Source organism: Bos mutus, chromosome 11, assembly GCF_027580195.1.
Source record: "Bos mutus isolate GX-2022 chromosome 11, NWIPB_WYAK_1.1, whole genome shotgun sequence".
Lineage (NCBI taxonomy): Eukaryota > Metazoa > Chordata > Mammalia > Artiodactyla > Bovidae > Bos > Bos mutus.
Window position 1 is genome coordinate 62,015,148 of NC_091627.1, and position 20,521 is coordinate 62,035,668.

Sequence of the window (20,521 nt, forward strand, 5' to 3'; positions counted from 1 at the left end):
CCCAGGTGTGTAGCAGGACACAGAGGCAGGCTCGCTCCCTTGGGGAAAGGGATACTACCAATTAGAGACGACTTGACCTCCTGTTGGCTCATTATTTACCAAGGAAACTAGCAGAGGGACTCGCCCTTAGATTAGACCATCCCTTAGATTAGCTAACGTTAGCTGGGGCCTGGACCGGGTACCCTCCCAGACCAGCCACCCTTATTCACATCCAACAAACCTGAAACAAAATACACCATGCTGGTTTCCCTCTTTATAAACGAAGTAATTGCTCACTGTAGAAAATTTGGAAAAATGGAAAAATCAAAAAGGATAGCCTGTAAGAGGCCAGATTAGTTCTAAGTGTTGAATAAAACTATTTAAAAAGGATAAAAAGTATCCATAACCATAAATCCTGAACTCCCTGTATACACAGGATGTGATCATTTTACTACTGAAAACATTTTCTACAACTTGTCTTAAAACTACGCCCGAAAAATTCAAATTCCAAAAGAGCGCTTAGATGCAGCCGACTGGCGCCGCGGCGTGACGTCAGTACCGGGAACAGCCCGCCCGACTCAATAGCCTGCGGGCGAGTTATTTCCGTACGCAGCTGCTACCTGCCCTTGTCATCTTTAAGCGCTTTCAACCGCGTCACACATACCGCGAGCTTCGCATTCCCGCGCTGCGCAAGCGCAGTCACCTCCGCGCGCCGGCGCCCGCGGGTCTGCGCGGCGCACAGGATTGACGCAGCCCTCACGCATGCACGCACCCACGCAGGAGCGTCGCCCTCTCTCCGGCGACGGCGCTGCGTCACGGACCTTCGGGCGGCGCGCTCCCGAGACGACGGCGCCCGCTGCGGCCTCGGCGCTGGCGTTCGTTACCCAGAGCCCAGTCGGCGGCACGATGAGGCGCAGCAAGGCCGACGTGGATCGACACATCGCTTCGGTGCAGGGCTCTGCGCCGTCACCCCGGGAGGTGAGCGGGCCGGGGCCACAGCCTCCGGGCGGGCCCACGGCGGCGGCGCCATGGCTCCGGCTGAGGCGCGGCCGGCCGGCGGCTGGCGGGCGTTGGCGCTTTCTGTTGCTCTTCCTCTTTCGTTTCCTGCTTTTCGTTCCCGTAGCTCGGGCGGCCTGGGCTCTACGCCGAAGCGCAGCCGCCCCACCGCTTCTGACCGCTTTGGAAGCTGCTTTCCGGGCATTTTGTTTTTCAACGGAGTCTCGGGGGTTCTGAATTTCCTTCCGGGCCTTGTTTCTGGGATAGATTCTATGGCCTTCCGACGATGCCTCGCGGGGTACTTTGCCATCTCTGGCGTAGATAGGGAGCTGGGTGCCCAGCGGATCCCGCGGACCTTGATGCCAGGGGGTGGGCGGAGGGGGCGCCGGACCCGGAGTCGCTGCTCAGGGCCGAGTCGCAGCTCCGCCAAGCACGCGCTGTGGGATTCGAGATAACTGCCACTTATTTCATTAATAGGTTGGGAGTTAGGGTATCGATAGGAGTTTTTAGGATGGGCCATGATAAACATTTAGGGCAGTGCTTGGCACGTGGTAAGCTCTCAGTAGATGTGGCTGTTACAGGGACAGTCATTCCAGGTGTTCTGGGCCGGAGCCTATGCGAATAAAGATGTATGAGGAAATTAAAAACAAAACCAGCGGACAATCAGGATTGTAACGGCATCGTAATAGTGTCTTGGTTACCACATACTGCTAAGTCACTTCAGTCGTGTCCGACTCTGTGCGACCCCATAGACGGCAGCCCACCAGGCTCCCCCGTCCCTGGGATTCTCCAGGCAAGAACACTGGAGTGAGTTGCCATTTCCTTCTCCAGTGCATGAAAGTGAAAAGTGAAAGTGAAGTCACTCAGTCGTGTCCGACTCTTGGTGACCTCATGGCCTGCAGCCCACCAGGCTACTCCGTCCATGGGATTTTCCAGGCAAGAGTACTGGAGTGGGGTGCCATTGCCTTCTCCATACCACATACTAGGCATATATTATTTTACTTTGTGCTCCCGACAAGCCTATGGCTATTGGGACCTGGGGAGATTAAAGATACTTTTCCGGGGACACATGGTAGCTCAGCAGGATTTTGTCATTGGGTGTGATTTCTTTCTTTTAGGAGTATGGAGTGGGTTACAGTCTGTGCCTCTGGAGGAGGGGAATAGGTGCCAACCTTCAGATTGTAACTTCCAGCTGCTGGCATAGTTGTGAATACAAATGTACCTACCAGAGTCAAAAACAGAAGCTCGTTAAACGTTCTCTGCCTCTGAAACTGATTTGGCCGTTTTTTTTTTTTCTTCTAAAGCAAGTTTAGCACTTTTCAGAAATTTGTAGTGGGCACCCTGACTCTCCAAAGCCTTAAAAACCACTGTCTAGACAGGAATTAGAATGTTCTTTGAACTAGGGAACTTTTCTGTCAGTAAAGAAGAGTGGGCACAAAACTTTAAGGATTGGTTATTATTGTCACCTCTTTTACATTTATAAAGAGTATTATAATCAGATGTTTTTCTTCAGACAAGGAGAAATCATTGACTTTTGAACCTGGGGACTTCAGTGGGATATTGATTAACAAGTGTAGTAGATAACTTTGGGTCCCAGATAGAGACCTAAAAGAGATGCTTTAATCATAATGGAAATGTTTAAAATGATAATTCAAGGAGTGAACATCCTTTATCTAGCTATAGTTGGACCGTGTATTCTGAGAGACAGCCCAAAGGTAGGTCCCTGAAATTTAGCAGCCTGATACTTGGATCTCAAGGACATAGACTGGGAAGAAAGGCTTCTGGTGGCAGGAGGAAAGGGTTAGGGGACAGCCACTGGGGAACCGATTCCACTTCCTGCAGGAGAAGCACTTCTGCTATGCTTGGAGTCACAGTTGTACAAGCTGAAGGATAGCTAACGAACATCAGGAGAAAACTTGGATAGTGTCCTGGACACACTGCAGGACAAGGTCCTAGGTGGGCCTCTAGAGAAGTAGAGAGTAAAAAGAATCCCCAGATTCAGCTGTTTAAGATCTGGTGCTAAAACAGCAAAGTTTTTATTTGTTTTGTTTCAGTTGCTTCGTGGGGCTTCCCTTGTAACTTAGTAAAGAGTCTGCCTGCAGTGTGGGAGACTGGGGTTTGATTCCTTTGTCCAGAGGATCACCTGGAGAAGGAAATGGCAACCCACTCCAGTATTCTTGCCTGGAGAATCCCATGGACAGAGGAGCCTGGCAGGCTACAGTCTCCGGGGTCACAAGTGTTGGACACGACTGAAAGATTAAGCACACACACTAAAATAGCAGGACACTGAGGGAGGCCTCAGGTGCAGAGTTGATAAAGGCTTGCTTCTCAGGAGGTCCTGGGGTGGATCTCCAGAAATCGGGGATGGGTGTTCAGAGTAGAAAGGTACCTTGCCCTCTGGATCCTGATTAACCTCAAGAAATGAACTGTGAAACAGTTAGACTTTTAAGTTAGACTTTGGTAAGAGTATATTAGGTCTTCCTGGCTTCCCAGGTAGGTCAGTGGTAAAGAATCCACCTGCCAGTGCAGGAGACTTGGGCTTGATCTCTGTGTTGGGAAGATCCCATGAAGAAGGAAATGACTACCCATTCCAGTATTTCCTGGGAAATCCCATGGACAGAGAATCCTGGTGGGCTGTAGCCCATGGGGTCCAAAGAGTCGGACATGACTTAGCAACTGAAAGAACAGAATAAACAAAAACTTTGGAACATGTGACAGTAATGCTGTAATCGTGGGTGTAAGTGAAATGACAAAACATGGTGCTTTGGACAGGTTGGGAGGGAGATGGTGGAGGGAGCAGAGACCGTAGCTGTGAAGAGTATAAAAAGATTAGGGTTTGTGTGCGGCTGCTAAGTCACTTCAGTCGTGTCCGACCCTGTGTGACCCCATAGACGGCAGCCCAACAGGCTCCCCCATCCCTCGGATTCTCCAGTCAAGAATACTGGAGTGGGCTGCCATTTCCTTCTCCAATGCATGAAAGTGGAAAGTGAAAGTGAAGTCACTCAGTTGTGTCGGACCTAGCGGCCCCATGGACTGCAGCCTACCAGGCCCTCCATCCATGAGATTTTCCAGGCAAGAGTACTAGAGTGGGGTGCCATTGCCTTCGGGCAGACACTGGTGATGTTGGAAACAGACCAGTTTTCTGGGTTATCCAAATTCTAAGTGCTGTTATGGGTCCATAGTCATATGTCTTCCCAGGCTTCCACTCATTTCTTCACTTCATCTTTTGTTTTGCCATTTTCTGCTCCTTTACACCTGCTTTTGATTTTGTTAGGACTTCGTGGGTGGTGCAGTTGGTAAAGAATCTGCCTGCCAACGCAGGAGATGCAAGTTCAATCCCTGAGTCGGGAAGATCCTCTGGAGGAGGAGATGGCAGCCCACTCCAGTATTATTGCCTGGAAAATTCTATGGACAGGAGCCTGGCGGGCTACAGTCCATGGGGTCTCAAAGAGTTGGACAAGACTGAGCACACATAAGCAACACCTGCTTTTGCTTTTATTGAAAATATTTTTTCCCCCTGATGACTTCTATTTAATTTTCTTAGTTTTATATCTAGTTTTATACCTTAGTTTCTTAGTTTTATATCTAGGTTTTTACTCCACACCCCCGATTTCTTGCTTCTCAGAGGCAGCTTGACAGCTCTTACAGTTATTTGTTCTATCTTAAACATCTGTATGTCATACTTCTGAGTAATATACATATTACAGTTGCCTGTTAAACAGCCTGGGTTTGAACAGCACAGATCCACTTACATGAAGGGTTTTTTTATGTTTTTTTCAGTGAATACATAGAGCAGTGCTATGGCTGAATATGAGGATGTGGAAGCTTGAATATGGAGGATCCCAGGTTCTGGAGGGAGAGTGTGTGTGTATAGGGGGACGACTGTTAAATATCCATCGATTTTCAACTGTGCAGAGGGTCAGTGCCCCTAACCCTTGCTTTATTGATCTACTTTTCTCCATTTTAAACCCTTTCTACTGACAAAAAATGTCTTTACATAATCTTTAGTTGGGTTGTCAAATGTAGGTTTGAAATAATTTTTTTCTTAATTTTGAGAGCATTGCTGCATATTTGCAGTGTACTGTTGGAGGTTATATGTGATTCTTGTTCTTGGTAGCCTATAGATTTTCTGAAAGTTTTCTTTCAGTTGACAAACTTATTTCCTTCACTTCTGGAACATCTTGTATTTCATTGAGCATTTTTTTCTTTCTCTCCTCTCTCCCTCTTTTTTTCCTGTTATGTTTCTGATGTTCTTACTGACTGAAAGTTGGTTCTGGTTTGGTCATCCACATTTTTCTCTCTTCTTTGTTTCTTCTGTTGTATTTTTTGATAGATTTCCTTTAACCTAACCTTCCAAGAGAACAGGGTTAAGAACTCACTGTTGGGTTCCTCGACTTTACTTGTCCTCTCTATAACCCTTGCCCTCACCCTTGTCAGATCAGTCGCTCAGTCGTATCTGACTCTTTGTGACCCCATGAATCGCAGCACGCCAGGCCTCCCTGTCCATCACCAACTCCCGGAGTTCACTGAGACTCACGTCTATCGAGTCAGTGATGCCATCCAGTCATCTCATCCTCTGTCGTCCCCTTCTCCTCCTGCCCCCAATCCCTCCCAGCATCATAGTCTTTTCCAATGAGTCAACTCTTCGCATGAGGTGGCCAAAGGACTGGAGTTTTCAGCTTTATCATCATTCCTTCCAAAGAAATCCCAGGGCTGATCTCCTTCAGAATGGACTGGTTGGATCTCCTTGCAGTCCAAGGGACTCTCAAGAGTCTTCTCCAACACCACACTTCAAAAGCATCAATTCTTCAGCGCTCAGCCTTCTTCACAGTCCAACTCTCACATCCATACATGACCACTGGAAAAACCATAGCCTTGAGTAGACGGACATTTGTTGACAAAGTAATGTCTCTGCTTTTGAATATGCTATCTAGGTTGGTCATAACTTTCCTTCCAAGGAGTAAGCGTCTTTTAATTTCATGGCTGCAGTCACCATCTGTAGTGATTTTGGAGCCCAGAAAAAGAAAGTCTGACACTGTTTCCACTGTTTGCCCATCTATTTCCCGTGAAGTGATGGAACCAGATGCCATGATCTTTATTTCTGAATGTTGAGTTTTAAGCCCACTTTTTCACTCTCCTCTTTCACTTTCATCAAGAGGCTTTTTAGTTCCTCTTCACTTTCTGCCATAAGGGTGGTGTCATCTGCGTATCTGAGGTTATTGATATTTCTCCCGGCAATCTTGATTCCAGCTTGTGTTTCTTCCAGTCCAGTGTTTCTCATGACGTACTCTGCATATAAGTTAAATAAACAGGGTGACAATATACAGCCTTGATGAACTCCTGTTCCTATTTGGAACCAGTCTGTTGTTCCATGTCCAGTTCTAACTGTTGCTTCCTGACCTGCATACAGGTTTCTCAAGAGGCAGATCAGGTGGTCTGGTATTCCCATCTCTTTCAGAATTTTCCACAGTTTATGGTGATCCACACAGTCAAAGGCTTTGGCAAGTCAATAAAGCAGAAATAGATGTTTTTCTGAAACTCTCTTGCTTTTTCCATGATCCAGCGGATGTTGGCAATTTGATCTCTGGTTCCTCTGCCTTTTCTAAAACCAACATCAGGAAGTTCACAGTTCACGTATTGCTGAAGCCTGGTTTGGAGAATTTTGAGCATTACTTTACTAGCGTGTGAAATGAGTGCAATTGTGCGGTAGTTTGAGCATTCTTTGACACTGCCTTTCTTTGGGATTGGAATGAAAACTGACCTTTTCCAGTCCTGTGGCCACTGCTGAGTTTTCCAAATTTGCTGGAATATTGAGTGCAGCACTTTCACAGCATCATCTTTCAGCATCACCATCTTCGGAATAGCTCAACTGGAATTCCATCACCTCCGCTAGCTTTGTTCGTAGTGATGCTTTCTAAGGCCCACTTGACTTCACATTCCAGGATGTCTGGCTCTAGGTCAGTGATCACACCAACGTGATTCTGTGTGTAGGTCGTTAATAATTGTTGTTTAATTATCTAAAGATAATCCTCTTTTAGTGCGATGTGCTGTGCTTAGTCACTCAGTCATGTCCGATTCTTTGCGACCCCATGGACTGCAGCTCGTCAGGCTCCTCTGTCCGTGGGGTTTCTCCAGGCAAGAATATTGGAGGGGGTTGCCATGCCTCCTCCAAAGAATTTTCCCAACCCAGGGATTGAACCCAGGTCTCCCGCACTGTAGGCAAATTCTTTACCGTCTGAGCCACCACCAAGTTATCCTATGTCACCCCTTCTCCTCCTGCCCTCAATCTTTCCCAGCATCAGGGTCTTTTCCAATGAGTTGGCTCTTCACACCCGGTGGCCAAAGTATTGGAGCTTCAGCTTCAGCATCAGTACTTCATTGAATATTCAGGGTTGATTTCCTTCAGGATTGACTTGTTTGAGCTCCTTGCTGTCCAAGGGACTCTGAAGAGTCTTCTCTAACGTGACAGCTCAAAAGCATAAATTTTTCGGCCCTCAGCCTTCTTTATGGTCCAGTTTCCCTGATAGTTCAGTTGGTAAAGAATCCACCTGCAATTCAGGAGACCCTGGTTCAATTCCTGCGTGGGGAAGATCTGCTGGAGAAGGGATGGGCTACCCACTCTTAGTATTCTTGGGCTTCCCTTGTGGCTCAGCTGGTAAAGAATCTGCCTGCAATGAGGGAGACCTGGGTTCGATCCCTGGGTTGGGAAGATCCCCTGGAGAAGGGAAAGGCTGCCCACTTCAGTATTCTGGCCTGGAGAATTCCACGGACTGTATAGTCCATGGGGTTGTAAAGAGTCGGACATGACTGAGTGATTTTCACTTTCACTTTTCTCACATATGTACATGACTACTAGAAAAAAGCCATAGCTTTGACTCTACTGACCTTTGTCAGCAAAGTGATGGCCCTGCTTTCTAATATGCTGTCTAGGTGCCATAATTTTTCTTCCAAGGAGTAAGCTTCTTTTAATTTCATGGCTACCGTCACCGTCTGTAGTGATTTTGGAGCCCAAGAAGATAAAGTCTGTCACTCTTTGCATTTTTTCTCCCATCTATTTGCCATGAAGTGATTGGACCAGATGCCATGATCTTAGTTTTCTTAATGTTGAGCTTTGAGCCAACTTTTTCACTCTCCTCTTTCACTGTCATCAAGAGGCTCTTTAGTTCCTCTTCTATTTCTGCCATAAGGGTGGTGTCATCTGCATATCTGAGGTTGTTGATATTTCTCCCAGCAGTCTTGATCCCAGCTTGTAATTCATCCAACCCAGCATTTCACTTGATGTCCTCTGCATATAAGTTAAATAAGCAGGGTGACCGTGTATAACCTTGATTTACTTCTTTCTCAGTTTTGAACCAGTCAGCTGTTTGATGTCCGATTCTAACTGTTGTTTCTTGATCTGCATACAGGTTTCTCAGGAGGCAGGTAAGGTGGTCTGGTATAACCACTCTTTAAGAATTTTTCACATGTGTTGTGATCAACACAGTCAAAAATTTAAGCATAGTCAATGAAGCAGATGTTTTTCTGGAATTCTCTTACTTTTTCTGTGATCCATTGAACTTTGGCAGTTTGACCTCTGGTTCCTCTGCCTTTTCTAAATCCAGCTTATATATCTGGAAGTTCTCAGTTCACATACTGGTGGAGCCTAGCTTGAAGGATTTTGAGCACTACCTTGCTAGCATGTGTGATGAGGGCAATTGTGCGGTAGTTTGAGCATTCTTTGGCATTGCCTTTCTTTGGGATTGGAATGCAAACTGATCTTTTCCAGTCCTGTGGCCACTCCTGAGTTTTCCAAATTTGCTGGCATATTGAGTCCAGAACTTTCACAGCATCATCTTTTAGGATTTGAAATAGCTCATCTGTATTTCCGTCACCTGCAGTAGCTTTGTTCATCATAACAGTTCTTCAGGCCCCCTTGACTTCCCATTCCAGGATGTCTGACTCTAGGTTAGTGATCACACCATTGTGGTTATCTAGGTCATTAAGATCTTTTTTTTCTATCAGTTCAGTTCAGTTGCTTAGTCGTGTCCAACTCTTTGCAATCCCATAAACTGCAGCATACCAAGCTTCCCTGTCCATCACCAACTGCTGAAGTCTACCCAAACCCATGTCCATTGAGTCGGTGATGCCATCCAGCCATCTCATGCTATGTCGTCCCCTTCTCCTTCTGCCCTCAATCTTTCCCAGCATCAGGGAAAGATTTTTTTGTATAGTTCTGTGTATTCTTGCCAGCTCTTCTTAATACCGTGTGCTTCTGTTAGATCCATACTGTGTCTGTTCTTTATTGTGCTCTACTTTGCATGAAATGTTCCCTTGGTATCTCTAATTTTCTTGAAGAGATCTCTAGTCTTTCCCATTCTATTGTTTTCCTCTGTTTCTTTGCATTAATCACTGAGGAAGGCTTTCTTATCTCTCCTTGCTTTTCTTTGGAACTCTGCATTCAGATGGGTATATCTTTCCTTTTCTCTGCTTTTTGCTTCTATTCCTTTCTCAGCTATTTGTAAGGCCTCCTCAAAACAGCGATTTTGCCTTGTTGCATTCTTTTTCTTGGGGATGGTTTTGATCACTGACTTGTTCAGTGTTATGAACCTCCATCCATAGTTCTTCAGACACACTATCAGAACTAATCCCTTGAATCTGTCACTTTTTTTTTTTTACTCGGTTTGTTGCTTCTACTGTATAATCGTAAGGGATTTGATTTTGGTCCTACCTGAAAGGCCTTTCAGGATTTGGAATAGCTCAACTGGAATTCTGTCACCTCCACTAGCTTTGTTCGTAGTGATGCTTTCTAAGGCCCATTTGACTTCACATTCCAGGATATCTGGCTCTAGGTCAGTGATCACATCATCATGATTATCTGGGTCATGAAGATCTTTTTTGTATAGTTCTTCTGTGTATTCTTGCCATTTCTTCTTAATATCTTCTGCTTCTGTTAGGTCCATACCATTTCTGTCCTTTATCGAGCCCATCTTTGCATGAAATGTTCCTTTGGTATCTCTAATTTTCTTGAAGAGATCTCTAGTTTTTCCCCTTCTGTTGTTTTCCTCTATTTCTTTGCATTGATCGCTGAGGAAGGCTTTCTTATCTCTTCTTGCTATTCTTTGGAACTCTGCATTCAGATGTTTATATCTTTCCTTTTCTCCTTTGCTTTTCGCTTCTTTTCACAGCTATTTGTAAGGCCTCCCCAGACAGCCATTGTGCTTTTTTGCATTTCTTTTTCATGGGGATGGTCTCAATCCCTGTCTCTTGTACAATGTCACGAACCTCATTCCATAGCTCATCAGGCACTCAATCTATCTAGGCCCTTAAATCTATTTCTCACTTCCAGTGTATAATCATAAGGGATTTGATTTAGGTCATACCTGAATGGTCTAGTGGTTTTCCCTACTTTCTTCAATATCAGTCTGAATTTGGCATAAGGAATTCATGGTCTGAACCACAGTCAGCTCCTGGTCTTGTTTTTGCTGAGTGTATAGAGCTTCTCCATCTTCGGCTGCAAAGAATAGAATCAGTCTGATTTCGGTGTTGACCATCTGGTGATGTCCATGTGTAGAGTCTTCTCTTGTGTTGTTGGAAGAGGGTGTTTGTTATGACCAGTGCATTTTCTTGGCAAAACTCTATTAGTCTTTGCCCTGCTTCATTCCGTATTCCAAGGCCAAATTTGCCTGTTACTCCAGGTGTTTCTTGACTTCCTACTTTTGCATTCCAGTCCCCTATAATGAAAAGGACATCTTTTTTGGGTGTTAGATCTAAAAGGTCTTGTAGGTCTTCATAGAACCGTTCAACTTCAGCTTCTTTAGCATTACTGGTTGGGACATAGACTTGGATTACTGTGATATTGAATGATTTGCCTTGGAAACAAACAGAGATCATTCTGTTGTTTTTGAGATTGCATCCAAGTACTGCATTTCGGACTCTCTTGTTGACCATGATGGCTACTCCATTTCTTCTGAGTGATTCCTGCCCGCAGTAGTAGATATAACGGTCATCTGAGTTAAATTCACCCATTCCAGTCCATTTGAGTTTGCTGATTCCTAGAATGTCGACGTTCACTCTTGCCATCTCTTATTTGACCACTTCCAATTTGCCTTGATTCATGGACCTGACATTCCAGGTTCCTATGCAATACTGCTTTTTACAGCATCGGACCTTGCTTCTATCACCAGTCACATCCACAGCTGGGTATTCTTTTTGCTTTGGCTCCATCCCTTCATTCTTTCAGGAATTATTTTTCCACTGATCTCCAGTAGCATATTGGGCACCTACTGACCTGGGGAGTTTTTCTTTCGGTATCCTATCATTTTGCCTTTTCATACTGTTCATGGGCTTCTCAAGGCAAGAATACTGAAGTGGTTTGCCATTCCTCCTCCAGTCGACCACATTCTGTCAGATCTCTCCACCATGACCCGCCCATCTTGGGTTGCCCCACGGGCATGGCTTAGTTTCATTGAGTTAGAATAGAATAGATATTCTAACTATCTATTAGAATATCTAATCTGGTGATAGAATTCCAGTTGAGCTATTCCAAATCCTGAAAGATGATGCTGTGAAAGTGCTGCACTCAATATGCCAGCAAATTTGGAAAACTCAGCAGTGGCCACAGGACTGAAAAAGGTCAGTTTTCATTCCAATCCCAAAGAAAGGCAATGCCAAAGAATGCTCAAACTACCGCACAATTGCACTCATCTCACACGCTAGTAAAGTAATGCTTAAAATTCTCCAAGCCAGGCTTCAGCAATATGTGAACCGTGAACTTCCTGATGTTCAAGCTGGTTTTAGAAAAGGCAGAGGAACCAGAGATCAAATTGCCAACATCCGCTGGATCATGGAAAAAGCAAGAGAGTTTCAGAAAAACATCTATTTCTGCTTTATTGACTATGCCAAAGCCTTTGACTGTGTGGATCACCATAAACTGTGGAAAATTCTGAAAGAGATGGGAATACCAGACCACCTGATCTGCCTCTTGAGAAATTTGTATGCAGGTCAGGAAGCAACAGTTAGAACTGGACATGGAACAACAGACTGGTTCCAAATAGGAATAGGAGTTCATCAAGGCTGTATATTGTCACCCTGTTTATTTAACTTATATGCAGAGTACATCATGAGAAATGCTGGACTGGAAGAAACACAAGCTGGAATCAAGATTGCCGGGAGAAATATCAATAACCTCAGATATGCAGATGACACCACCCTTATGGCAGAAAGTGAAGAGGAACTCAAAAGCCTCTTGATGAAGGTGAAAGTGGAGAGTGAAAAAGTTGGCTTAAAGTTCAACATTCAGAAAACTAAGATCATGGCATCCGGTCCCATCACTTCATGGGAAACAGTGGAAGCAGTGTCAGACTTTATTTTTCTGGGCTCCAAAATCACTGCAGATGGTGACTGCAGCCATGAAATTAAAAGACGCTTACTCCTTGGAAGAAAACTTATGACCAACCTAGATAGCATATTCAAAAGCAGAGACATTACTTTGCCAACAAAGGTTCGTCTAGTCAAGGCTATGGTTTTTCCTGTGGTCGTGTATGGATGTAAGAGTTGGACTGTGAAGAAGGCTGAGCACCAAAGAATTGATGCTTTTGAACTATGAATTTAACTGTGGTGTTGGAGAAGACTCTTGAGAGTCCCTTGGACTGCAAGGAGATCCAACCAGTCCATTCTGAAGGAGATCAGCCCTGGGATTTCTTTGGAAGGAAAGATGCTAAAGCTGAAACTCCAGTACTTTGGCCACCTCATGCGAAGAGTTGACTCATTGGAAAAGACTGATGCTGGGAGGGATTGGGGGCAGGAGGAGAAGGGGACGACAGAGGATGAGATGGCTGGATTGCATCACTGACTCGATGGACATGAGTCTTAGTGAACTCCGGGAGTTGGTGATAGACAGGGAGGCCTGGTGTGCTGCGATTCATGGGGTAGCAAAGAGTTGGACACGACTGAGGGACTGATCTGATCTAATCTGAAAGGCCTAGTGGTTTTTCCTACTCCTTTCAATTTAAGTCTGAATTTTGCAATAACAAGCGTGTAATCTGAGCCACTGTCTGTATAGACCACAATTTTGTTTATCCCTTTATCTGTTGAAGGACAGATAGTTGAGTTGTTTCTGCCTTTTGGCTATTGTAGGTAATGCTGCTGTGGACATGGGTGTGCAGATGTCTATTTGAGATTTTGTTTTTAACTCTTGAATTTGTATCCATGAGTAGAATTGCTGGGTTGTAATCTGGGTTTAGCCTTAGATAAATTGCCAAGTGTTTTCCATAGTGGCTGCACCATTTTATATCTCCATCAGCGGTGTAAGAGGATTTCAATTTCTATACGTGTTTTTTTTTTTGTTTGTTTTTAATCATAGCTATCCAGGTGTGGGTTTTTTATTGTGGCTTTGATGTGCATTTTCCTGATTACTAATAATGTTGAGCATCTTCTCATGGCTTATTGGTCATTTGCATATCTTCTTTAGTGCAGTAGCTACCTAAGCCCTTTCCTTTAGGCTTTTGAATTGAATATTTGTCTGTTATTGAGTTGTAGAAATACTTTCTATATTTTGGATATAATTTCCAAATGTTTTTTCTAATTCTATAAGTTGTCCTTTCACTTTTTTTTGGATTGTCAGTTGATGCAAAATGTTTTTAATTTTAATGAATCTCATTTTACCTGTTGTTTTTGGTGTTATATCTAAGAGTACATTGCCAAATTTGAGCTAATGGAGGTTTAACCCTATGTTTTCTTCTGAGAGTTTTATGGATTTTAGTTCTTAATGTTGACCCATTTTCAGTTAGTTATACGTGTACATGGTGTGAGGAAGAGGGTGCAGTTTCATTCTTTTGCACGTGGAAAATCAATTGTATCATCACCGTCTATTGAAGAGACTGTTTTCTTTCCATTGAATAGACTTGGCATGCTTGTCAGAAATTAATTGTCCATAGCTTTATGGATTTGTTTCTGAACTCTCAGTTTTGTTTAGTTGGTCTGTATGTCTCTCCTTAGATCAGTGGCATGTTGTTTTGATTGCTGTAGTCTTATAGTAAGTTTTGCATTGGGGAAGTGGTATGTCTTTCAGCTTTGTTCTATTTCAAGAGTGTGTTTGGGGCCTCTTACAATACCATATGAATTTGAGGATTGACCCTTCTATTTCTTCAAAAAAGGCTGTTGGAATTCTCAAGAGATTGCGTTGAATCTGTAGATTCCTTTGAGTGGTATTCACCCATTGGTTATATTAGGTCATCCTATTCATGAACACACCTTTCCATTTATTTAGGTCTTTAATTCCTTTCAGCAGTGTTTTAAATTTATCAGCATACAGGTTTTTTGCCTCCTTGGGTAACTTTACTCCCAGGTATTTGATTCTTTCATAAGCTTTTGTGACTGGAATTGCTTTATCAGTTCACTCTTCTGCTTGTTCAGCACAGCTGACTGTTGTGTGCTAATCTTGTGTCCTGCAGTGTTGCTGGATTAGTTTTTTAGCTATAGTAGTTTTCTTGTGAATTTTGGGGGACTTTATATAGGATTGCATCATCTATGGATATTGGTAGTTTTGCTACTTCCTTTCAATTCAGTTTTTTTTGTTTTTGTAATTTCTTTTCTGTCTGAAGTTGTTCTGATTAAAACTTCCAACTCAGTGTTGAATAGAAGCGCTGAAAGCCATTCCTGATCTTAAGGGGAAAGCCTTTATTTAATCTTTCATCCTTGAGTGTAGTGTTGCTATTGGTGTTGTTTAGTCGCTAAGTCATGTCTATCTCTTTTGTGGCCCTATGGACTGTAGCCTGCCAGAAATCCCTCTGTCCATGGGATTTCCCTGGCAAGGATACTGTAGTGGGTTGCCATTTCTTTCTTCAGTGGATCTTCCCAACCCAGGTATTGAACTTGCATCTCCTGCTTGGCAGGCAGATTCTTTACCACTGGCACCACCTGGAAAGCCCTGAGCATGGTGTTAGCTGTGAGCTTTTCATTAATGACCTTTATCATGTTGAGGATATTCTTTGCTTTCTGAGAGAATCAGTTTTCTGAGAGAATCAGTTTTCTGAGAATTTTTATCATGAATAAATGTTGGATTTTGTCACATACTGTTTTTCTTTTGATGGCACTTGACATGGTCTTGCAGTTTATTTCCTTTGTTCTTTTAATGTGATGTATTAGTTAACTCATTGTCTTGTATGAAATCAACCTTGCATTCCTGAGACAAAAATCTCTGTTGATTATGGTATACAATAGTTTTAATGTGTTCTTGGTTCATTTTACTGAGGAAAATCTGTGGAAAATTAGAATTAAATTTTTTTTAGTAGACTTAGAACAGTTCTAGGTTCAGAGCAAAACTGTAATGAAGGTAGTTTTCCCACATTCGTCCTGCCTGCCCCAGTGTCAGCATTTCCCACAGAATAGAACACTTGTTACAGTTGATGAACTTACAATATTTTCATCTGAAGTCCACGGTTTACCTTAGGGTTCACTCTTGGTGGTGTACAGTCCTGGGTTTTGACAAATGTATAAGGACAGGTATTCATTGTTATTGTGTCATACATAGTAGCTTCGCTGCCCTAAAGATCCTCTGTGTTTTGCTCTTCATACCTTTTTCCCTGCAGGCCCAGGCTACCACTAATGTTTTTAGTGTCTACGTAGTTTTGCCTTTTCCAAAATGTAATATAGTTGGAATCCTAAAAATGTAGCCTTTTGAGATTGGTTTAAGTTTCCTTCGTGTCTCTTTATAGCTTCGTTGCCATCTGAAACACCACCTGTTGTGACTCTGTTGTCCTGCCTAGATGGGATTCTTAGAAGCATTCAGTCAGAACCTCACTGATGTTCTGTTTGACTAGGTTGCTCCTCAGGCAAACTCATGCCCCCATTGTCTGAACCATGGTTCCTCTTGTTCTGAGGAGGCTTGTTAAGGAAACAATCATTATCATTAGAGTAGAACCAACCTCTCTCATGAAGGTCTAAACCCAGTTTACATTGAGTGCAGATGTAAACGTAGTTATGTTACTGAGTAAATGATCCAATGGTAGTTCTCTACAAGGATCAAGACATGACATCAGCAAGACATGACCAAAGGTGAGTTCTTTCAATGTTTGACTGCCTAAAGCCAGTACGGTAACTTTTCTGATAACCTCGGCTTAAAACTAAAAAGATCAAAAGGATTGGGAGAACCCAGTTTTAGGATCTTTAATCCTAGTGAAAATCTAGGTAAAATGAGTTTTTCCTGTTTGCTTCACTGGAATTTGACTCTCTACTCAGCTTGGTTTGAGATATACTTGTGTGATGCTCCGATAGGTGTACTGGACCTAACCGCCCATGGTGTACAGGGGAGGTGAGAGGCCCTGGGGGCCCTCCACTCGCTCTGCTTTTCATATCTGTTCCTGTACCAGACATGAGCCACACACACCCTACTGGGTGCTCTTCCTCAGTTGATCCTCAGACTCACTTTCCCCTGGCTCTCCTTTGACTAGGTTAGTGAAAATCTTGGTCATGAATTCATACATGTCTCTGATTAGATGACGAAGCATTGGCTTAAGAGAATCATAGTTACTCTGCCATTTATTTAACTTCATTGAATTTTTTCACTCTGACATTGAATGTACTGGGCAGAAACCATATCATATCAGTACCTACTGTTGCCTTTGTTTAAATTAAACAGACTCCTCAGGACTACCCCAGTTGGAGAGTTGCATTCTGGTTTTAGACTGGTTTTAGACCATAGCATGCATGGAGCAGACAAGGTAAAGTTGGAGAGCTAGGCAGATACCGTGTCATGCTAGTCTTTGGTGAGAAATAGGGATATTTTCAAAGTGTAATGGAAGACAAAAAAGGATTTACAGTTGTAAATACACAGTGTCATTTGTGTTACGTTTTGACTAACTTTGAGAGGGAAACAGGAATAGCCATTTCAGTCATCCCACAGAGACGTGATAGCAGGCTTGGACTTTGACAGTAGCATTAGAGATGTAGAAAAACGTGGGTTGAGGTAACCCAGAAGGTAGAACTAACACATCTTGATCATTTGCACATAAGTTTAGAGCTCAGGAGAAGCAAAGACACATATCTGAGAGTCAGGGTAGTCCTCGGTGAGATGGATTATGTCCCAGATGAGACACCCTGAGAGGGAAGAGGAGTTGGAGAGGGAATGACCACCATGGTAGAAATGAAGTGAGGAGAACCTGTGTTCATTGAAGACATGAAAAGAGTGTTTCAGGAAGATGGGTGCCATTCAGGAGTGTCTTCTGTTCATAAAAGAAGAGAGTTCATAAAAAGGAGAAAATGGAAATACTCCATAGTAAACAGTGGAGCGGTGTTAAATTTTTGCAGTTCACCTGCCCCAGGTAACCACTTCTGCACATTAATCAGGTTTCTAGTCAAGTATCCCCCTTCCCAAGACTTTCCCTCACAAGCTTGTCTCTGTCCCATTGTATAAATTATGTGATGCCTTGTCTGTGCACCTCCACCCTCACCAGCTAAGGGAGAAGAAACTCCCAGCTAGATAGGCACTATTAGGGTGCCTGTGCTTTGTGGGACAAGTACTGATTGTAGCTTTGTCAAAATGAGGTGTTCTATAGAGAACTGATGAGGTGCTGTAAGAGCATTCTGTCCTGCCTCCATGGAGATTACTGTCTGCTTGTCACCCTTCCTGAAGTGCAAGCTTCCTGCTTGAAGACAGACTTTGTTTACTGCCGATTCCCCAGCACTCAGAATGGTGCCTGGAGACTAGTAGGCACAGCAACATCTAACATCCATACTTTTTAGAAATAAAATCAGTAAATGAAAGCATTGCTCTTTTTACATAATGCATTGATTTTTATTTTTCTGTGTCCTGTCATTTTCAAAATAAGGTGTTTGATGCTCTGTACTTTTATCATGTGTATATGACGTCATCTGGTGTGCTCCTGCATTCTGGACTTTGGAGCCTGTAGACATAAAAGAACCAGGGTGTGGACTTGGATTATTACCAGGAGAATTAATACCAGGAGAGGCAGATTTTATTTCTGCCTCTCTAACTCCTTGAGTGTAAGATAATGGTCTGTGCAGAGGTCAGTAACGGGACCCGGAAGCCCCAGTGCCTCAGTGGCTCTGCAGTACTTCGTTACTCTTCCCGCATAAAGGCGTGCGTATGGCAGGAGCAGTGAGGTCTCTCTCTGGTGTACTTCTTCTCCGCCAGGAAAGCGGGCTCTGTCTGTTTACTTATCTGTAAAGTGAGAGGAAACCACACAGTTCCTAGGGTTTCTTGTTGACATATAAATTCTTAATTTCTGATGTCATCTTGTCTTTCTTAAATTTGTTTGTTGTTTCATGAGAATTAGATGTAGTTTGATGATTTAAAATATGTATGCATTTCTACAGGCAGTTTTTACCTTTTAAGTGCGAGGTTGCTTGTGTGCTCAGTCTTGTCCAACTCTTTGTCACCCTAGGAACTGTAGCCCACCAGCTCTTCGGTCCATGGGATTTTTTTCAGTCAAGAATACTGAGTGGATGTTAACATTGTTACAACAGATTTTAGTTCTTGTGAAAAACATGCAAAATTTGAAATATGAAGAATAAAATAATTCTTAATTTTTTTTTTTAGAAGTCAATGAAAGGATTCTATTTTGCAAAGCTGTATTATGAAGCTAAAGAATATGATCTTGCTAAAAAGTAAGTACCAAACTGTCATCTGGCATTAAACTTTCTCTAGAGATTGTTCTGGGTTAGAATAAAAGGGAACCGTGCTTACATCTTGATTTCTTTCTGGTTAGCTATCTGCTACTTTCATCAGCTAGAAAATAGCAGTGAGTACAAGACTAAACCAATTCCTGGGTGGGAGAATAGCTTGTGTCAGAGATAACTTTAGTTGACTACTAGTGAGTGATCCTCCAAGGCCAAGAAGGTTGGTGATCTGATCTCCTGATTTTCAGTAACTTAAAGCTGGAAATTAAGAGGGAGGTAGGCTATTGAAGGCATTGATGGGAAGATGAAAATTTTGTTAAGAAAATGTTAGCACCTTTATTGACCTAACAGCTGTAGTTCCTTACTTTATAAAATGACACTTTTTCCTTCAATGTTGATCTTTGGTCTGATTCTTCCTGTGATAACGTGCACTGGGCCTAGAAGACGCTTGTTTATAATCAAGTCATCTGCATTTGGTGGTATACTGAGTGACTCCTGTGCAGTCCCCTTAGATGTTATTGTTTAAAAGATGAACAGATTATCTTAGTGGTTGTTCGGGAATTAGTGCTCTTTAGTATTTTGCATTATGATAACTTAAAGATTTACTGTAATCACTTTGTAATTTCTCTGCAAAACTTTTTAGTGCTTTACCAAAGTGTAATAGAAAAAAAGGTAGAACTTACATGTTCATTTCTTATGAGTGGGTAGCACTGAGGAAAACTTTTGGTGAATGTAGCGTTTAATGATAGAGTGAGTGTGTCCTTGACTTTGTGTGTGTGTGTATATAGATGTCGTCGACTGTTTATGTGTGTGTATAGGTGCTCTTTACTGTGTGTTTGTGTCTAGGTGCTTTCAACTCTGTGTGTGTGTATGTCTAGGTGCTGTCAACTGTGTGTGTAGGTGGTGCTATTGACTGTGTGTGTGTGTCTAGGTGCTATCAACTTTGTGTATGTGTAGGTGCTGTCGACTTTGTGCGTGTGTGTGTATAGGTGCTATCGACTTTGTGTCTAGGTGCTGTTGACTGTGTGTGTGTGTGTGTGTGTGTGTGTGTGTGTGTGTGTGTGTCTAGGTGCTGTCTGTTTCTTCCTGTGGATGCTTCTGAATTGTCTGCATACTCTGCTCTAAGTAAATAGTGATGTTCAGCAGAAAACAGTAGAAATTAGTTTAGTGGTTGCTTAGAGTAAGATATTCTCTCTGCATTTAAACACAGTTCTAAATGTGGTATTTTAAAGATTGTTTTTATATTATTATTTCTGAACAGATATATATCTACATATATTAATGTGCAAGAAAGGGATCCCAAAGCTCACAGATTTCTCGGTCTTCTTTACGAAGTGGAGGAAAACATAGAGAAAGCTGTTGAATGTTACAAGGTAAATAAACTGTGTAAGGTTAGAACATAACCACACTCATAATGTCCAGGTTAATTGAGGTAGTAAGTAATTCAGGTACGTTTTATGGATGTCTTGAAAACAAGCACTCATATCATCATACTATTAAGCAAAACAGCTTGAAACAGATTTTAAAATATTTGGCCCAAAGAGTGCTGTATTTTGTCATGGAGAGGTTAGCACTTGGAAAAGATTATTAATACTTGTAAATTTTAAGTTTACCATGGTGAGAAATGCATGGTTCCTTTTCTCCCCTCCTTCCTTTTCTTTTTTACATTTACCAAATAAAAAAATTTTTATTCATTTTCTAAAAACTTGCAGACAGTTTAATTTTTTTTAAATTTTATTTTATTTTTAAACTTTACAAATTGTGTTAGTTTTGCCAAATATCAAAATGAATCCGCCACAGGTATACATGTGTTCCCCATCCTGAACCCTCCTCCCTCCTCCCTCCCCATACCATCCCTCTGGGTCGTCCCAGTGCACCAGCCCCAAGCATCCATAACGTGTTGTCATTTAGAAATAGAGTTTGTAATGGA

The 20,521-nt window shown here is 42.7% G+C and overlaps 1 protein-coding gene across 1 annotated transcript in view; it reads left to right on the forward strand.

The window, feature by feature from the left end:
- The first annotated feature begins 773 nt into the window (after positions 1-773).
- The window catches only part of LOC102285692 (E3 SUMO-protein ligase RanBP2), a 61,960-nt gene continuing 42,212 nt past the window's right edge, over positions 774-20,521 (forward strand). Inside the window, 3 exon segments of the mRNA XM_070379504.1 lie at positions 774-957; positions 18,512-18,579; positions 19,853-19,964. Coding sequence (XP_070235605.1) covers positions 886-957; positions 18,512-18,579; positions 19,853-19,964 — 252 coding nt within the window. The 5' untranslated portion in view covers positions 774-885.